The following is a 22188-nucleotide window of genomic DNA, read 5'->3' on the forward strand; positions in this document are numbered from 1 at the left end:
TTCCTGGTAATCCGTTCAATATCATTCCCATACCAGGCCACCATACATATTTCAGAGCCCAAGATTGTCCGGCATGCAATAAATTCATATTTTACTCCGTAATTTATAAGGAATTACGGCCGTTTCCCCTCATAAAACAATCATCAACAATTGGCAATTCTTTTTGTATTTTTTTATAGGAATCATGTTTGTTTTTCCAAGATTTTTCTCCTGTTAAACTCAATTTTACCTGACTTAAATCTTTGTCGTTCACAGTATTTGTTTTCAGATCCTCCCAATTGGTAGGACCTCCTTTTAAAATATATGACAGAGTACGCACTAAGGCCTTCCTCTATCAATACTTATCCTATCACTTATTTCCGGATATGCACAGTCAGAATCTAACCTAGACAAAATAACAGGCAAATGATTCTCTTTGCCTCGACGATTTCTAATCTCCACGTTAAAACTGCCCACTAATAATAACCACCGCTGCAACTAACATTAACTCCCTATTATCCTTTCTGAATAAGTGGATTAACGGCTTGTGGTCGGTAAAAATAACAAATTTTTTACTAATCAAATATTCACGACATTTTGTCAAACCGAAAATAACGGCCAAGGCCTCCTGTTCAATCACAGAATACCTCGTTTCAACATCTCGAAAAACTCGCGAAAAAAATTTTTTCTAAGCCCTCTATTACATGCAATAATGCACCACCAACCCCTGTATTCGAGGCATCTACTGTCATACTGATTTCCAAATCGTTATTGAAACATACCAAAATCGGTTCCTTTCCAATTTTTTCCTTTAAAATTTCAAAAGCCGTTTGCTGTTCAATTGCCCATTCAAAATGACTTCCTTCTTTAATAAATCATATAACGGCGCAGCTACCTTCGCAAAATCCTCTATGAAACGATGATAGTAATTCACCATACCCAAAAAGGATTGCACCTCAGCTTCTCTACTGGGCTGCTTCATATTCGATATATTTTTCAAATTTTTATCCAAAGGCTTCACCTCAATGCCATTAATTTGATGCCCTAAATAATTAACCTCGGTTACCCCAATAACACTTTTTTCTCTGCTTGCTCTCAAGCCTTTAGCACTAATTCTCTAAAAAACCTCATCCAGACGATGATTATGTTGATCTGGCGTAGCCCCAGTGACCAACATATCATCCATGTAATAAAATATCCCTTTTAAATCTTGGAAAACCGATGCCATTGTACGCTGAAAAATAGGTGCGGATACGCTTAATCCAAAAGGTAATCTACATAAAGCAAACAAGCCTTTAGGCGTCGTTATCGTCAGCCATTTGCGAATTTTTTCCTTAAACGGTAATTGTAAATATGCCGAAGAAAAATCCACTTTAGAAAAATATTTTGCACCCTTCAAATTGGCCAATATTATTTCTTCAATTCTGGGTAAGGGATACTTGACATCCACAACCCAACGGTTTACAGTGACTTGAAAATCAGCACATAATCTCAACTTTCCATTGGATTTCTTTACGGGAACTAAAGGTGTTGCCCATTCACTATATTCCACCGGAACAATAATACCTTCTTTCACCCAATCATCGATTTCCTTTTTCCATTCAAAAGGAACTCGTCGACATGCAAGAAAAATAGGCGAGAATCCCTCTTTTAATTTTACCTCCACTTGATAATCATTAAGACAACCTAACTTGTCTTCGAAAATTATTTCATATTTCTTCATTAAAAGAGATATATCCTCACGCATTTTATGTAATTCATTACTGTCAATAGCAACCATTTGGTTTCCATTAATGTTAATATTGTCCTCAATCATTAATTGCGTGGCTATCAGAATTAAGGGCTGAATTCCCTTCTTTTACGGTTAAATACGTCTCTTCTATTTCACAAATTTTTTCTCAAGCATTATCAGCAATATTTTTGTTATTAGTCTCATTTAGGGCCGAACCATTATGTATGGCAAAAATATTTCAATAATTATTGAAAGGACCTAACTGAACAATCCAATCCAACCCCATAATGGTCTCCCCATCTTTCTTCACTACCCATAAATCTAGGAAAAATGTGGTATCATGGAGAATTACTCCCAACTTAGTTTACCCCAAAACTACAATTTCTGACCCGTCAAACTGCCTGACGCACATAGATTCTTTTTCAAGTATGCCCCCAGGCCAATACTTATAATAATTTATTCTAGACATTATTGAAATGCTAGCCCCTGTGTCGTCTTAGAGTAACTCTCGGACAAGGACAAGGTTCGACTAATCGCTCAGTCATTAAAATCTCATATGTTTTAATTGACTGATCAAAATTTATTTCATTCGAAACAACAGTTTCATGAGAATTCACATTTGAACATAAATTCAACTCGGAATTTAGCGGTTCTTTAATAATATTCATATTATTTTTAACAATATCACGGGGATATCTTTTTGAAAGTATTAACATCCCTATTATCGGAATATTTAACAATAACCTTAGGATATTTCTCCCATCCAAAATTATGACAACCTTTATTATTTTTATTTTTATCATCAGAATAAAAAACTTTTTTGTTAAAACCCCGGCTTTTATGAGAATCATATCTCATTTCCGCATGGTTATATAATTTATTACTATTTCGACCTCCCGATCTCCTACCCACTATATGATTACACCTGCAATCATATAGTCAATTTTCGGAACAGTTCATGGCTACATGTCCCGGTTAGTTACACTTAAAACACAAACGGTTTACCATAATTCGATTGTAGAACCTTCAATTTATTCGTGTTGGTACCAGAAATTTTTCTAACATTAGAATTTTCCAGTATTGATTTCCTTAACGGAAAACCCTCACGAAAATTTTGTTCTGATCGCACAGGTCTCTACCTTGTGGCCCTTATACCCACAGCGGGTTTCAAATCTTCAAAGATTTTTTTATTCCCGGAGTATTTTTTCCATTTGAACCCGCCGGAACACATATTTGGCCTTTACCCCCATTACTATTCAAATTAATTAATTTATGTATATCTTGATAAAAGATCTTAATCACCTCTTTCATTTCTTTCAGTTCCCGGAGGATAACCACAGATCTATCCACCATTTCCAAACGATCACCGTTATTACATTTCAACATTTTTACCATTTCTGGTCTGCCGTTCTTGATTTCATTTAAAACCTCATTTAAATTACTTTCCAAGACCGAAATTTTTTTCCAACAAGCAGCAGACACTGGAGTGCTTTTTTTCCAATTACCATATACCTTGGTTGAAACCAAATTACATTTTCCAAATAAAAATTTCAAAGTAATATATATTAAATATATAATTACTTTCAATCCTAATGTAACTAAATGATGGCCTATTACAAAATTTTATAACCCATATCCCTAAGGATGAAAACTTAATTAATAAAACTAGGCTTAGGATACTTATCGAAATACAAACATCGCTTATTACGAATTTACTTTACTCTAAAATTACGTACAGAAAATTACATTATATTATAAAGCTTGGGTGCTAATCAAACTAATCTAAAAAAATATTTTTCAAACTATTTTATCATTTAAAATTCTAAAAAATTTAAACAACAAAAATGATATGATTACGTTGTATCCTAAGGAGAAATACAAAATGTAAAATAAAAATGTGGTTTTTACCTTATAATAACGAATAATTCTGGTATCTAATATCCTATCTAACAAAATAAACAAGAAAAAACTTACCAAAATCCAAAATTGGGAGAATTTACAAAAAATCAAAGAGCCTACGAAAAATATTAGAACTTACAACCAAAGGCTCACACAGATATCTCAATAATACTTCGATAAATCTTAATTAAAGCCAAAAATATAATGTGATAAATTTAAAATAATTTCGAACTTTTATATTGTAAAACTTTTTAATCAAATAAATTTGCAAAAATATAATCTTTAATAAAAAATGTCGAATATATTTTTATATCATTTTACAAAAAAAAATATCCAAAAAATTAATAATCATTAAACCAAACTTGATAAAAAAAATCTCAGAAAAATTAATTCTTCGTTTTTGAAAATTTCAGCACAAAAAAATATTAATTATTTTATAATTTTAAGCAAAAAAAAATTAATAATAATAAAAAATCATTTTACAAAAAACGATAAAAAAAATTATATCAAAAAAAATCAAAGTTTTTTTAAAAATGATTGACATTTTTACTAATTTATATAAACTAAAGAAAAAATATTGCGAACTACGACATATACCTTGTCTGATATTTTGTGTATTGATAAAGAAGATATTTGAAATATGCATAGTAACATCAAAGAATTCAATAAATCTTTCATACAATGTCCCGTTATTTAAAACATATCGAAGAACAACAGCCAGTTAAGATTTATCATTTATATCAGTTGTTTCATCAATTTATTATTGCTATAAATTCCGTTCATTTAATATTTTTTGGTGTAAGACATATGAAATAGAATTAATTAAATCATTTTGAATATCGCTTGATAGTCCAATAAAAACTGTACTATTTTCTAAATGATGTTTCAATAGTAAATTTTCTTCAGCGAGCAAATTAATTAATTCAATATAATTTCCTCTATAAACTGAATTAGAAAATTCATCATCACCACGGAATGCGAGCTCTTAATTTCAAGAAAACATAGAGTTGATCAATATTTTCAATATTTCTCTATTTGATTTGACTTTTGAATTATGCTGTTCAATTTATATTTTGCGCATCGAATCTATCATATTTTCAATACAATTTTAGCCAAATGTTTTTAATTGATTCATCGACTGCAAATGGGCAGTTGATTTTTCATGCTTAAAAATGATTCATATCCGAAAATCCTTTATCATTCTAAACATGTTTTTTCTTTGGGAATAATAGGCATGACCAGCAATACAGAGAATTAGAACATTCACATCCAGTGAGGCACTCATATTTATCAATAGAAAAATTACGAATGCAAATTTTGATTTCTTATTTTAAGTTTTGTAAAAGGTCTTCCTTTTTTAATAATCAATTTTTTCGCATCAAAATTTCTTGAGCTAAATATATTAATAAATTTTCAATAATACAATTACAATTATTAAATATTAATTATTGCTTTTAAAAAAGAAAAAATTTTTTATTTAAAAAAAGGTAGGAAAAAAATATAATACAAAAAAAAAATTTCTCTTTTATTTTATGAAAATTAAATTGTATAGTAATAATATGATTTGTTATAACACATTTCCATAATGTGAAAAAACATTCTAATATATTAAATAAAAAAGATAAGTAAAAAACTAAAAGGGAAAATGGGGTGTTTCGACCCCTGTCCTTATTGAAATTTTTCTACTCATTTGATTTAAAAATTGAGGACCGGTTTCCCAAAACACTAAAAATTAGGGGAATCAAAATAAAAAAAATTAAGGAGGGAACTGTATTTATTGCATTTTTTTATTTCTTGGAGTTCCAAGGGGTCCGAGTTTCTATTAGCCGGGAATGAGGTAACACATGAGACATCCCAGACAAGTGTTTTGCCACGAGTCAAGATGTTAAAGTGTCATCGGAGATGCTCACCATCCTCATTTAGGAGACCTAAGGGCTCTAAACTATTGGGGAAAGCGGCCGAAATCATTGCCAATCAACCTATATAGATTGTCATGTCGCAAAATACGGCCACTGACTTTGAGGCAAGAGAAACAATGTCTAGAAAATGAATCAACTTGCCTATTGCAGACAGCACAGATGTCAACAGACGAGATAAGGTACCCTAGCCGATGGCCAATGGCAATTTGATACTCATCGTTTGTGAGTAACATATCCTTTTTACCACATGGGATCGCATCCAGCCATTCATGGCCGTTAGGATTTTTTGCGTCTCTGAGTATTTGAAGGTTGGTTGAATCGGGGCACAAACAAAGTTTTTCAAATGCACATTGAAGCATAGGAACTAAAAAAACTCTTTAAATGACTTGACACTGGGTGCTCAGATCCTTGGAGAACTAGAGGAAGCCAGATTGTTTTGCCGAAGTTAAAAGGGGATCGAACTCGATAAGCGAGGAAATATAGTCGTTAAAGGATATCCGTGAAGAAAGGAAACATGCAATTGTGATTAAAATGGGGGATGAAAGTCTAAGTCCTCCCTGGTAAGTAGGCATGGTGGCAAATGACCAATTAAAGTCGGAAAACTTTAGGACTAGGTAATTCGATAAAATGTTTAAATTTTAATTCGAACAATTTAAAGAGGGAATTAGCCGGGAAAAATTTAAAGATGTGTAAGAATTTAAGTAAGAAAAACATTTTTTTGTGAGGAAAAAAAACTGATGCTTGGGAAGATGAGGAAGATTCTTAATTAAAAAAATTTTGACAAAAGTTGAAAAGCCAATAAGAGAACCTAAAAGAGAGGTTCCTCGTGCGGAATGATTTCAAAATCTGGGGGAGGAGTAAAATACTTATTGTTGAGGGAAGATATTTCACATTTTTCTCTATTTAAAAAAAACAAATTTTCGAAGCTTCCATTTCAACGTACTCGATGGCCGATAAAACATTGGGTAAAGATCCGTCAAAAGAACCATCGTCGCGGTACCATATATTAAGGTCTAATTTGAAATCAGACTTAAATTCTTAATCAAATCATGTATACATATGGTGAAGAGCAAGACCTAGTAAATCACCTTGTTGAATCCCCTCTTCAGAGGATATGGAAAATATCCCGAATTTGAGTAACGAGGGAAATCCATAGCAGGAATAAAGGAAATTCCAATATTTGGGGAAATGATGTAGGAAAAAGGGTAGAAATAAGCTCCTGTGAATGGTGTTGAAGGCATAGTCCAACTTGCAGAAAACCTTATTCGCCTCTGTGCTTACAAAAATACCAGCTACATGCGAGGCCACTCCATGATTTTTTAAAATATTTATTTTAAAAAAAATAAGCAATATTAAATTTGCTACCAACATGTATATTTTTTTTAACGTATTAAAAATAATAGTAATTTTTCTTAACGCACTAAAAATAATATTAATCTTTTTAACGTTATAAAAATTATATTAATTTTTTTTAACGAAGTCAGTTTAGTTTTTTTAGCATAATATAAAGATTATATTGTTTATTTAAGAATTTTGTAAGAAAAATTTCTATTCACTGGTTCCATGATTAAATATTAGTTGTAACTTATAACAGTAATATACATAATTTATAATACAATTGTATTTTTATTAAGGGTTGATGAATTAAATATTCCAAATTAGAAATAATTTAAACTCGCGCCAACTCCAGCACAAGATCAAAAAGTCGTTTTCTTTCCCCTTTTATAAATTGGGGAGTTATTGGAAGCTCGAGGTCCATTTTGCTACCTGGCACAAATACGCCTTCATCGATATCATTCAAAACAATATTTTCCGATTTTTCATTGAAATGCCGAACAAAATTTTGGGCGATACGTTTCGCAAAGGTATAACAATATATGCCACAATCATTACCATTTGCCTGAAATGGACAGCCCTTAACGTTGATAACGTCAAAATTATTTTTATGATTGTCACTATTTAAATATAATACAGGGGATAAATTGAGAGCTAATGATTTTACATTATAACTATTAGTAGATAACCCGCCACTATTGCTTGCGGAATCGTAGTGATAAACCTGGAAAGATTTATCGCTATTGGGTCTTCGATAAATGGCCGCTAAGCTCCAGTGCTCCCCGTTGCCACTTCCGTTACCACTATTTATGGGAAATAATAAGAGGATTTTGGAATTGAAGTCTAGATGTTCAACTAAAGGCGATATATCGGGCAAAATTTCAAGAGCTTTGGCTGTGCATGGATCAATAAATGCGATTTTATCGCAGTGTGGGGAATTTGTTAGGTAGGAAGGAAGGTATGAGGTAGGATTATGTTCAAGATAAGTGAAAAAGAATCCAAGAAGCACGTCATTGATCCAAAGATCTCCAGGGCCTGTCAGGAGGGAAATATCACGACTCCGTATGCAGATATTATGATAGTTTAAAATTACGTCATTTGGGTTTGTGTTACAATTCATTTTTTTCTAATAAAAAAATAAATTACGATTTATAGAAATACTTGTTATTATTATAAGAAATTAAATTGTTTATTAAAATTTTTAAAGAATATAATGCGCAAAAACGGCTATGTTAAGCCATAAATTATTATGGCTATTAGCTGTAGCCATTTTAATTGGCTAGGCTCATAGCCGTTTTATATAAAATCGAATTATTTTATCTGGCCTACTTATCCATCTTTCCCTCCCATGAATTATTATAGTTATTTAATATAGATATTAACGATCAGTAATGTTATGTAATATTTTTCAAAATAGGAAATATTTAATAGCTAACTTTAATTTCTACTTCTTTGCAGTAGAGTGAATTATTAATATATATAATATATACTTGATCAAAAGAGACTTTTTTTTATATGCAACATCTTTATTTATTTCAGTGAAATTGTTTTATTATTAAATATAAAACAAAAGAGAGTAAACAAACCAAAATTTATATTAATTTATAAAAATATTGGATTTAAAAAAAGGGAAAGTAATTAAATAAGCTAAAACTTAATGTTTAAATATTATAAAAGAAATTGTGGGAAATTAACTTTACTAAAACTAGAAAAGTCACAAATTGTTTCAAAAATTTGAAATATTAGTGTAGTATTAGTTAATTAAGTTATCATTTCAGTAATTAAATTTTAAAAAATTATTGATGAAAAGTATATTTTCAATTTTGTAATTTGCGCAAATGTATAAATATAATGTTATTTATAATTATTCAAACTAAAACTAATAATGACATTATATGTGAAAGTCAAAGTGATTAATATTTTTAAGCATATTATAAACTTGAAATAGTGTGGTAATTTATTTGATGACAACTGCAATATCCTTAGAGATACGATCTACTGAGCTTATTTCTAAGCCCAGTCCCCATGATGCAACCACCTCAAGAATTTAAATTTCGAGTTTGAAGTAATTTTATATTTTCACAATCATTTTAATTAAAATTATCAGAGTTGGGCAGGTCCTCGAAAAAAGGATCTAGATACAAATACAAATTCTTTGTGAAAAAATGAATCTTAGATACAGATACTAGTATCATTTTCAAAATATCAAAAAGATACTTGTATCTTTTGCCTAATTAGGGTATCTTAAATTACTTTTAAATTAAAATTAGAATAGTTTATAAAAATAATGTTTTTATTCTTTATTTTTGTAGAACATAACACACATATAATAAGAATGAATATTAACAATAATTAATAATATATTTAATGATGAGTTAATTATAATAATCAAGCATTTTAATATTATAGCCCATTCTTAGCATAGATAGGGAAGAAAGACTAGTATTTTTAATGGGAGTTGAAATATTAATTTCCAAAAGAGTATTTAAATCAAATAATTTATCATTAGTCCTTTTTGCCCTTTCGACATATTTAATATTGTGCCAAAACTAAATAACCTTTCAATTGGAGCTAATATAGGTATTGCTTTATTATATTTATAAAATATTTCCTAAATGGAAGAATAATAATTAAGCATTTATAATGTATTTCAAACTTCCTTTAATATAATTTAAACCTCCAGTTCAATGTTATTTGTATTATTAACTCAGCAACATTTGTTTCACCAAAAGAAAAATAATCATCATTTTTTATTAGATGTTAAATATTGGTGTTATAGTTTAAGCTTGTTTATACACCTGGTACTATATTTAGGTCCTTTAATTAATATACTATGAAACGTTTTTTTTTATCATCTAACTCAATCCATAAGTTTTTGTGTTGATGTCAAAAAAGCCTTATTATATTCATATCACAGGAAAATTCTTTCTTTCTCATCTTGGGCAGCTTTTAATAAAGGTAGACAATATTGTAAAATTGAAATTTTAAGATAACTCATGCTACTTTTAACCACACATAAATAATATACTTTAATATGTTTAACAAAATTTGGTTTAAACCTTTATCATTTTTTGTATATAAAGGTTTTTACATTTAGCCTGTTCATTGTCTTTTTTAACTTTTATTTTTAAAAAATTTCCATATAAAATTTTAAGATGACTTGATTCACGGGAATTCCATAATTTAAATTTCACTACCTTCTTCTTACTACCATGAGTGTTAATCATCCTACAAATTAAAAAAATTTACATAAAATTGGTAATGATATTCTAATGAGTAACATTTATATAAGATAATCTTAGCTTTGGTGTTGTTATTTTTTATCTATCTACCTTAATATGAGTTAGTGATCTGCATCGGACCTAATTTTTCAAGCTCGGTCCGAAATTTTTTATAAAGTTTTGTCAGGCCCAGCCCGAACCCAAAATTTTTTTTAAAAAATTTACCAGCCCGGCCCTGCCCGAATTTCAGGGCCGTAGCCAGGAATTTTCACTTAGGGGGGCCAAGTGCTTACTGGGGGGGGGGGCACTATTTTTTTAAAATCAAACAAATAATTACGCATTCATAGAAATTTTTTCCTATTTTTATTAAAAATTTAATAACAAAATAATACTATAATATGAATATACAAAACAAAATAATACTATAATATGCATATACAAAACAAAATATTACTATAATAGAATACGGCGATTTTTATTTTTAAATTTTAATATAAATGAACTAAAAGATAAATTCTGCGTTATCCTTTTTTTTATACGCCATTAATACTAAATTTAGTTTATGTTTATCCTTCATAGACTCTCTACTGCTCGATAAAACTCTCTTTAATGTAGAGAACGAGGCCTCACAAGAAGTCGTTGATATCCCAATGATTTTCGCTGCTGAGTAGCATTTATATAATTTTTTAAATGCATGATTATATTTTTTTTATACATAATATGTAAGATATTTTCAAAATTATGATTTTCTTTAGCTTCCGAAGCTATCAATCCTTTTGCTATCTTCATTTCATGATGCAGTGTTTCCATATTTAAGTTTAACAGGGATTTTAATGGGACCATTTTATCTGATAAAAAATAATCAGGGTCAAGTTCATCTTTGAATATTTTGACTTTATGTGTATCAATCAATGACATATAATAATACCTAGACTGACAATTCATTCATTAAAATGCATTTTAAACATGTATCAATTGAAATCAGCTGGAGACGCCATTAACACCATGTTGAGTACATCGATGATAACTTGTCTTAGAACCAATTCTTAATATAAGTAATTATTTTACCCATGAGTCCATTATTTTTATTATCATTTCAATTTACTACTGATACAATTTTATTTATCAAACATATTTTATCAAAAGCTTTTATTTTTATTTTCTTAATTTATAAAATTTACATTATAGCAATATCAGCAATTTTTATTCAAGTTTATTAGGTATCTTATTTACTTTATGCAATCATATATATCTAAACTGAAGATTTCATATAAGAATATCAACTGTGGGTTCCATATAAATTACATTTAGATTTATAAAAACTTAAGAAATTAAGAGTTTTATTTACTTACGAACTTGTGCCTGGCCCAATTAATTAGTTTTAAAATTTTGCTCAGTAGGATGTTTTATAATTCTTAAGAATTTGGAGTCAACAAATACAAATAAGGCTAGGTTAGAAATAAACTTATTTCTATAATTTTAAAATTATTTGATTTTAGGTTTTTTAGATTCTTCCTTCAAAAGGATTAACAATTCAATCCAATTCGCATCAATTATTTATTATTTTAAGCCTTGATGTAATGTCTATACAGTGACTTATTCATTGGTATAAAAATGAGTTTCATGGATGTATAGATTTTGGAAATGGAATAGAACATTCTGAATTTATATCTGAACTAGCAAAGCTTTTTTTCTTATGGCTTATTATAAAATAATGCAATAACTTCAAAAATATCCTATCAATTATTATTACTTATATAAATAATAATAAATCTTGTATATTTTAAAGTTATTAATTTTTATGATTAAAATGATTTTTATATTATTCATAATATTTATTATAATTAAAGAAATAAACTTATCAATTTTATATTTTATGGAGTTATATGATTAGATCTTAATAACTATTAAACCTTAACATTTAGCAACCCTACTGCAGTTATTGAGAATGTTTAAAATATTTTTACTTTTATTAGGATATCCTATTCCCATTTATAATCTTATCTCTTGGTATTAATTTTCAAATTAGTTTCATTTTATTTATTGTTTTTATCATTCCTTGTTTGTAATATTTTATTTTTTAAAATTGGTTTCATTTTCTAATATGGCTTTTATTATTATGTGTTCATATCAGTATTTATTTATTTTAACATATTCTCATATGTATTTCTTACAAAATCATAAGCATAACCTAATTCAAAATGTGTAAGAATGAAATAAATTTTATTATAAAATTAAAGTTACAGAAAATTTATAAATATTTTATAAGATATAATAAATTTTCTTAACAAAATATAATATCAACATTTAAAAATATATGATCATGATATAAATCAACAATATTAAATTTAAAAAAAGGAATCTTAATTCAGACACACTATACAATTTATTCATTGGCCATTAAATAAAATTGTTTTGGTCAATTTCTGATGAATATTGATATTCGATTTTCTATTTTGATTATTACCATAATGATGAAATCGAATGTGCAAATAACGTTCAATTATTAATGTAATTAGAATTAGTAGAGCTGCATATGATCAATAAGTTCATCAAAAATATTTGTTTGATGTACTTTAGAAAATCCTTTTGAAAATAAATTTTTTTTTTATTAGCTATGATTTTTCAAAAACACGGAATGCACTTTCAGAAATTTGGAATAATATTGAAACACTCTTAGAAGGAATTATTAACCCCTGATTGTTTTTTATTTTTATCAAATTATAAGCATCACTATTTTTATGATTTTAATTATCCATCATAGCTGTTATGCATGCATAACATGTTACTTTTTTTACAGATATTAATTTGCGTATTATATACCCTGCTATATAGGTTGATACATTTTCAAGGTAAAGTGATAATGTCGAAATATAAAGATTAATATGGTTGTTATTGTCAGCTTTTCCTGAAAATCTCCACAAATTAGATTAGTATTATCGATTGGAATACAATTACCTGTTGTTATCTCTTCCAGTTTTGCTACCAAGACATCTCTTATGGCCAATCGTAATTGATAAGCAGAAGGATTATTGTTAAAACTCCTCTGCTGCGTAAACAACTAAAAAATAGTTCAAGATGATCTTGTGAGGTTTTGTAGGAACTAGAATTAGAAAAGAAAAAAAAATTAATAATAATTATGGTTAGTATTAAGAGGTATAAAAATATTTGAAAATAAATATGAAAAATATATAAAATACTTGAGTTTGGGATTAGGTCCCAATAATAATTCATTCCTAATACCCAGAATACTTTTCATTGATGCTATTAACCCTATAATGCATGTTTTTCTATTTGATTCATATACATATTTCCCATCTTCAAACTTTAAAGATTTAAGAGTATTGATACATTTTTCAAAAAATAATCTTCATAATATGGAAGAGATCTTTTAGATAGTGGGGCCTTAAACCCTTTAGCGCATATGTTTCGAGTATTTAAAAAATAAAACATTCTATAAAAAATTATTAATATTATCAAGGTATTTATTTAATACCGATCAATCATTTGAATAAAGTCTACTGTGCCTTCACAGTTTTCAAACCCATCAATTTTTAGCTCATGTGCTAAAAGAATACCTTTTGCTACTGAGTTACTAAAAACTTGAACGACAAGTTTAACCTTTAAAAAAAAAATTTTAAAAGTAAAAAATTCTTTTTATTTTACTTTCATTTTCTGCTTATGATAATCAATATGAGAACGGCCAATTTTATTTGCAGCCCTTAGTCCTTCCTTATCCTGTAAATCACGAAGGTTTGCTATATATTTCCAATTTATTACCTATTTGTAAATATAACATTTAGGAATATTTTAAAAATAATTACTACTCCATTATTGATTAAATTTTTTTTATCGCCGAGTAGATTTTTATGGAGTTTCATCATATGGCAAACGTCCAAAATAACAAACTTTTTCCTTATAATTGCTCGGATGACAAAAATAAGGAATACAATTATTTGGGTCCAAAGAGGTAGAGATTCGGAAGGTTTTATTCCATTACCAAAATCGATGTTCTGGGTATTGGGAATGAATTATTATTGGGACCTAATCCCAAACTCAAGTATTTTATATATTTTTCTTATTTATTTTCAAATATTTTTATACCTCTTAATACTAACCATAATTATTATTAATTTTTTTTTCTTTTCTTATTCTAGTTCCTACAAAACCTCACAAGATCATCTTGAACTATTTTTTAGTTGTTTATGCAGCAGAGGAGGTTTTAACAATAATCCATCTGCTTAACAATTACGATCGGCCATAAAAGATGTCTTGGTAGCAAAACTGGAAGAGATAACAACAGGTAATTGTATTCCAATCGATAATACTAATCTAATTTGTGGAGATTTTCAGGAAAAGCTGACAATAACAACCATATTAATCTTTATATTTCGACATTATCACTTTACCTTGAAAATGTATCAACCTATATAGCAGGGTATATAATACGCAAATTAATATCTGTAAAAAAAGTAACATGTTATGCATGCATAACAGCTATGATGGATAATTAAAATCATAAAAATAGTGATGCTTATAATTTGATAAAAATAAAAAACAATCAGGGGTTAATAATTCCTTCTAAGAGTGTTTCAATATTATTCCAAATTTCTGAAAGTGCATTCCGTGTTTTTGAAAAATCATTGCTAATAAAAAAAAAATTTATTTTCAAAAGGATTTCTAAAGTACATCAAACAAATATTTTTGATGAACTTATTGATCATATGCAGCTCTACTAATTCTAATTACATTAATAATTGAACGTTATTTGCACATTCGATTTCATCATTATGGTAATAATCAAAATAGAAAATCGAATATCAATATTCATCAGAAATTGACCAAAACAATTTTATTTAATGGCCAATGAATAAATTGTATAGTGTGTCTGAATTAAGATTCCTTTTTTTAAATTTAATATTGTTGATTTATATCATGATCATATATTTTTAAATGTTGATATTATATTTTGTTAAGAAAATTTATTATATCTTATAAAATATTTATAAATTTTCTGTAACTTTAATTTTATAATAAAATTTATTTCATTCTTACACATTTTGAATTAGGTTATGCTTATGATTTTGTAAGAAATACATATGAGAATATGTTAAAATAAATAAATACTGATACGAACACATAATAATAAAAGCCATATTAGAAAATGAAACCAATTTTAAAAAATAAAATATTACAAACAAGGAATGATAAAAACAATAAATAAAATGAAACTAATTTGAAAATTAATACCAAGAGATAAGATTATAAATGGGAATAGGATATCCTAATAAAAGTAAAAATATTTTAAACATTCTCAATAACTGCAGTAGGGTTGCTAAATGTTAAGGTTTAATAGTTATTAAGATCTAATCATATAACTCCATAAAATATAAAATTGATAAGTTTATTTCTTTAATTATAATAAATATTATGAATAATATAAAAATCATTTTAATCATAAAAATTAATAACTTTAAAATATACAAGATTTATTATTATTTATATAAGTAATAATAATTGATAGGATATTTTTGAAGTTATTGCATTATTTTATAATAAGCCATAAGAAAAAAAGCTTTGCTAGTTCAGATATAAATTCAGAATGTTCTATTCCATTTCCAAAATCTATACATCCATGAAACTCATTTTTATACCAATGAATAAGTCACTGTATAGACATTTCATCAAGGCTTAAAATAATAAATAATTGATGCGAATTGGATTGAATTGTTAATCCTTTTGAAGGAAGAATCTAAAAAACCTAAAATCAAATAATTTTAAAGTTATAAAAATAAGTTTATTTCTAACCTAGCCTTATTTGTATTTTTTTTTGTTTTTTTTAAAGCCAAATAATAAATTCTTAAGAATTATAAAACATCCTACTGAACAAAATTTTAAAACTAATTAAAATAATCCAGCCATGCAAAAATATAAATTGGGCCAGGCACAAGTTTATAAGTAAATAAAACTCTTAATTTCTTAAGTTTTTATAAATCTAAATGTAATTTATATGGAACCCACAAAATTGAGACAGTTGATATTCTTATATGGAATCTTCAGTTTAGATATATATGATTGCATAAAGTAAATAAGATACCTAATAAACTTGAATAAAAATTGCTGATATTGCTATAATGTAAATTTTATAAATTAAGAAAATAAAAGCTTTTGATAAAATATAATGTTTGATTAATAAAATTGTATCAGTAGTAAATAAAAATAATGGACTCATGGGTAAAATATTTACTTATATTAAGAATTGGTTCTAAGACAAATTATCATTGATGTACTCAACATGGTGTTAATGGCGTCTCCAGCTGATTTCAATTGATACATGTTTAAAATGCATTTTAATGAATGAATTGTCAGTCTAGGTATTATTATATGTCATTGATTGATACACATAAAGTCAAAATATTCAAAGGTGAAAATAAAGTGTTTTAATATATAAATTCACTGGGCTATTATCTCTAACAGGTTCTTCTAAGCCTTCAGCTTCTAGAGTATTAATAAGGATATCTAATTTTCTCTTAAATATTAAAAAAAATATTTTAATTGATCTTTTATAGAGTAATAATATTTTACCCTTTTAGTTAAGGATAACTATTAGCAGCATAAGTATGATCATTTTTTACTATAAAGTTAGAACTTTTAAGAATTTTATTTCTATTTAATGGGATATTTGTTATCTTAAAAAAATATTAATTTAAAATAAATATATTATACATCTTGAAAGGGTCTGGAATTAAAAATAAATGATACAGATCCTTCCTTCAGAATAGCATATCATGTAACTGAGGGAAGAAAACATTTTTTCTGAAAAATGGGCTCCATAGAGCTTGGTGTATTTGGTTGAAATAAAATTTAAATTAATTAAAAGAAATATCCTATGAAAAAATTTTTTTATTAGAGATTTAGCTTGTATAGCTATTATTGTTGCATGATGTACAGCGACTCATAGCTATCTATCTTTAAATTAAAAAAGAGAATTATTATCTGTAATTATGAATTGAAGATAAAGACAATTTATGAAAATTTTTATCAAATAAGCTTTACAATATATAATCAGATATAGAACAAGCTGAAATGTTCATATATAAATTTTTTAATAATTTTCAAAAATGTATACATATGAAGTAAAATCTATGAGGATTCAAAATGTATAAATTTAAAATTTTTTTTTCTGGAAGTTAGTATGTATAAAGTATCTTCACTATCAAAAACCTTTAGTCTTTAGAAGATCCTATTAGGCAAAATTTTAGATTAAATTAAAATTATCCAAGCCATGAAAAGCAAAAATTATAATAAACTGGACCAGGCTGGACAATTAATAAATAAAAAATTTTGGATATGTGGCCAATTAGATAAAAATATATGGTATGGGTCAGACAGATAGATAAAAAATTTGGAACAAGTTTTTATTATATTTATATAAACATCTTTATAATGAAAAAAAAAGTTATTATAAAATAATTATTCAATTTATAAAGATTACTTGAAAATTCCACTTTTACCCCCTCTACTTAAATTTTTTATTAAAATATCTCTAAATATTTAAAAATATATTTATTTATATTTATTTTCTTATAAAAAAAATAAAATCATATATATAAATAGGCTATTATTATATGATATGATGAATAAAGTTTGGAATTATAATTATCAATAAAATATTTTACTATTTTTTATAATTTCATATAATTTTATTCCCTATTTTATAAAAAATTATAAACTAGGTTGACCATTTGAAAAAAATTTTATGGTAGCCTATAAATTTTTTGATATTTTAAAATTTAGAGCTAATATTTTAATTTGGTATGAATATTACAATATTGGATAACTGTAGATATATATTGCATAAAATAAATAAGATTGATAATAAACTTAAATAAAAATTGCTTATATTGCTAACCCGCATATTACAAGTAAAGAGCTTAAACTTATTTTATAAGGTATGACTATATTATTATAATTAATGTAAATATTATTAATTAAGAATAAAAATACTTTTGATAAAACATAATGTTTGATCAATAAAATTGTATCAGTAGCTAATTAAATATAAAATTAAAATAAATAATGGACTCTTGATATTAAGAACTAGAGGGTAAAATGATTATTATAAATATAACCATGGTATTACTTATAGTAAGAATTTGAATGAAGAATTGGTTCAAGACAAATTATCATCGATGTACTTATAATGGTGTTAATGGCGTCTCCAGCTGATTTCAATTGATACATGCTTTTTATGAATTAATTGTCAGTCTAGGTATTATTATATGTCATTGATTTTCACTATGTCAGCTTGCAATAAAATTCTGTGTTAAAAATAGAATATCAATATAACTAACTAAATATTAATTTAGCATTAACAGTTGAAGCTTAATTGACTATTATTATTTAAATTGTATATAACCCTAATTAAATAAATATAATCATTTATTAATTGAAAACTATGAAATTTAATATTGTAATTAGCAGAGTTGTAAATGACTAATCAACTGTATATTTATTTTAAAATTTTATTATCATACCTATTCCTAAAAATATTTTCAAGGTCCAAATAAGTATAAGAGATTTCTTTATAAAAAGTAAGTAATTAGACATTTAGTTTATAATCATCTATTATATACAGTTGTTTATAAAATATTAGATAAAATGCCAATTTTATAGACGTATTTGTCAAGTTATATAATATATTACAGTTAAAATTATTATGATTTTTATTAATAAATGCTTTTGATAAAAAATATAATAACAATTCGCATTTAATTTAACGCCATCTATTTAGTTATAAATAATTTTAATTTTATTATTCATCCTACAATAGATGTAATAAATTTGATATCTTTTCTTCTCTTTTTTTTACTTGTTCTTAGGATAGCTATTTTTTTCTTTTTTGAAAAACAGTTTTAAGTTAAATTTTTAATATAAGTATATTTTTGATATTATTACAAACTACTGAGATATAATATATCAACTAGAGGCAATAACATAACTAGAGGTGGTGCGACAATATATAAAATCTTAATTGTTTCATCATATCATTCTGGTCCTTATTTTATAGTTAGAAAATATTTCATTTCTAATATGGCATCCTTGCCGTGTAAATAATTCCAGGCTTCAATATATTTGCATAATTATTTTTTCCAAAGATTTATAGTGTTTTTATTTTATCAATTTATCTAACATAAAAAATTCTGATATTAGTTTACATGCAGAGTGTCATGGCTATTACTGCAAATTAACAAGCATCTATTATTTGCTTTGCTATGTAATTTAAGATTATTGCTACAGCTGCTGAGAGCATATGATAGCATATTTTAGATAAACAATAATGGTCAATGTGTAGTCGTTTATATATCATTTAAAATGGAAGATAATCTTTTAGAAATTTAATATCCCACAATAATTTTCTCGATTACTTATCTAGCTTCCATCATGTCATCTAAAAGGAAGCTCTAACCACCATATAGTTTTATGATTTGGATTGGTCGTTTATACTCTCTTCTTCAAGAATTATTGATTTGGATTGGGTATATAAAATTTCCCTTATGAGTTTATTCTATAAACATTGTCTAAAATGGTAACAGAGAGTTATATTAGTTTGATAACCTTTTGTCAATGTAAGTTTCTAAGAATTATATTTTTGCATTAAGTGATTTTTAAAAACTATTATCAATTGAGGCATAGGTATGAATTAATAAATCTTTTTTATCACTTGTAATTCTTTAGACGCAAAATTTTTTTAAATCAGCAATCGAAAATATTTTATAATGTAATAAATAGATTGTGTATTAAAAAATATTATTTTTAGAAATGTCTTGTATTGTTTTAAGTATTTATATGCCAGTTTTTTTGTATGCATAATATAATGAATGACAAAATATGAAAATCAGAATAATTGTTCAGAGTAAATAAATTTTATAAAGTATAATATATTAATAAAAAACTCGGCTGAAGGCCCGCAAATTGGAAGGCTTGGGGGGCGAATCCCCCTATAAATTTTTTTTTAGTTGAGTTCCCTGATATTGTAAAGGCTAGCGACGCCTCTGAATTCGGTGGCTTGTAAGATATTCGCAAATATCATTCTAAACAGTCTTCGGCCTTTTGTAGAACCTGACTATACTGGCTCATTGGTTTCGTTCAGAAAGGGGTATAACTCACTAGAATTCTTGCAAAAAACCAAATTGAGAGAGCAGTAATACTAAAAAGCCAATTGTTACTCGTGGCAATTCAATTCCATTATTTATCTTAGTTTGTGGAGGGCTTTGGAGGAGATTGGTACACCTACCTATTGTCAAAAATATAAAAAGCATTTCTAATAACTACTCGGTCCAATTATTCATAGTGCGAAAATCTCCAAAATCCCTGTAAAAATTGGGTTGAAACAGGGAGCATTTTATCTCCACTGCCATTTAATTTTATTACAAATCGTAATATAAAAAAGATTAAAATATTATGCTCGGAATGCTATATCATTGGTAATTTAAATATTCTTGCGTTTACTGACAACCTTTGTCTGATCGGGGAATCAATACAGATCTTCAATTCCTAGTGCACAATATTATCGTAGAAGCTGAGTTTTTTTGGCTTAGAAATAAATATTGACAAAACGAAGATGATGGCCTCATTCTTCACCCCATCACTTGAATATAAAAATACATGAAAGGATGATTGTAGTATAATACCTAAAAGTGACAAAGAAAGACCAAACAAGATTTCGCGGTCAAATTAAACAAAGCCAGAGCCAAATATAGGTATGAAGATATGGTCATCTAATCAATTACCTAATCCGCTAAAGGTTCGACTTTAAAATTCTAATACTCGCCTCGCTATATTATGGTATTGAAACATGGAGATACAAAGTCGGATAACAAAAGAGGCAAACCTTTATAAAAAATTGTCTAAGATGCATTACCAAAACTTACTTCCCTTCGAATACAACAATAGCCTATGGGCCAGATGTGACACCCTCCCATTATAGAGGATGTTAGAATCTAGGAAAATTGAACTAGTATGTCTTTGGACAAACCCCAAAAAATTTTATATCACCATTCGCTTAAGTATTCCCTGTGGAGTTATCCCTTAAATCATTTCCAATATAAAAAAATAGCTGGCTTGGCATGTTATCTAGATCAATAGCTGAGATAGGCCTCTCATAGGAATTTATTAAGCGGGTTTCTGTGGTTAGTCATACTTTTAATAATATTCTAAGACTAATTTATGATCACCAAATGAACAACTGCTGAGGCGAGATGTAATTATCTATTTATTTTATGGATTTCAAATACTCTATTGGCTGTTAGTTTCATAGTAAATGATATTTATCTGTTTTATAATCAATTCGTACGTAGTATAAGGATTAAAGATCTTTATAACCAGTAAATTTTATAGGCCGAAATTAAGTAGCTTAAGGAAATAAATTTTATTATTATTCAGAAATAGATTAAGAGAAATTTATAAACGTTTATAAACAATTTGATCATAATAATGGAAATATTAATACTATATGTCTTTTAATGATTATAAATACTAATAATACCTTAATGTAAAATAATTTAATAGATTAAAAATAAATAGCTATTTAAAGAAATAGCTTCTCGCCTTGTTTTTATCCCAATCATTCATAACTCTACCTTACTCTAATATTTCAATTTGGTAGGGTGTAGTTCCATTCTTCTTTTTTTAAACTATACATCTGTGGTAACGAGGTTTTTGGTATCCTTGAAAATCGGCAACAATATATAAAGGTTGGGCCTCAATGATTCACGTTCGCTCACTCAGGTCTGTGACTATTGTTCTAGATATTATTAGATAAAAGAAGATTAATTGTAGTTATGAGAGATTTAATTATTGAAAACAAAAATGTTAAGAGAAAGAAAATAAGCAAATATATTTATATATAAAATATTTTATTATTAAATCGATAGAAGTTATAGGTAATGCTCAATCTGAGGTTATCTCCGATGGTATTAAATTTTCTTATGTAATTAAAGATAATGAATATAGGAAATGAATCAGATTTGGATGCTATGGCAAGCCTGATTGTCGGTAAAACAATCCATATAAAGGTATATTGGATAATGAAGGAAAAAGG

The 22188-nt window shown here is 26.9% G+C and overlaps 1 protein-coding gene across 2 annotated transcripts in view; it reads right to left on the reverse strand.

The window, feature by feature from the left end:
• Positions 1 to 18321, reverse strand: part of LOC135929098 (sentrin-specific protease 8-like) — a 42567-nt gene extending 24246 nt beyond the window's left edge. Inside the window, exons 1-2 of one of the 2 annotated variants that reach the window (XM_065465604.1) lie at positions 18229 to 18321; positions 7209 to 7990 (exon numbers count right to left, since the gene is read on the reverse strand). In XM_065465604.1, the coding sequence (XP_065321676.1) occupies positions 7209 to 7984 (776 nt within the window). In that variant the 5' untranslated portion in view covers positions 7985 to 7990; positions 18229 to 18321. Of the gene's footprint in view, positions 1 to 7088; positions 7991 to 18228 lie in introns of those variants that run through there. The other variant, XM_065465603.1, reaches the window with a different exon arrangement.
• Between the last annotated feature and the right edge of the window lie 3867 nt (positions 18322 to 22188).

This window comes from Gordionus sp. m RMFG-2023, chromosome 4 (genome assembly GCF_954871325.1).
Source record: "Gordionus sp. m RMFG-2023 chromosome 4, tfGorSpeb1-WG-v2, whole genome shotgun sequence".
Classification (NCBI taxonomy): Eukaryota; Metazoa; Nematomorpha; class Gordioida; order Chordodea; family Parachordodidae; genus Gordionus; species Gordionus sp. m RMFG-2023.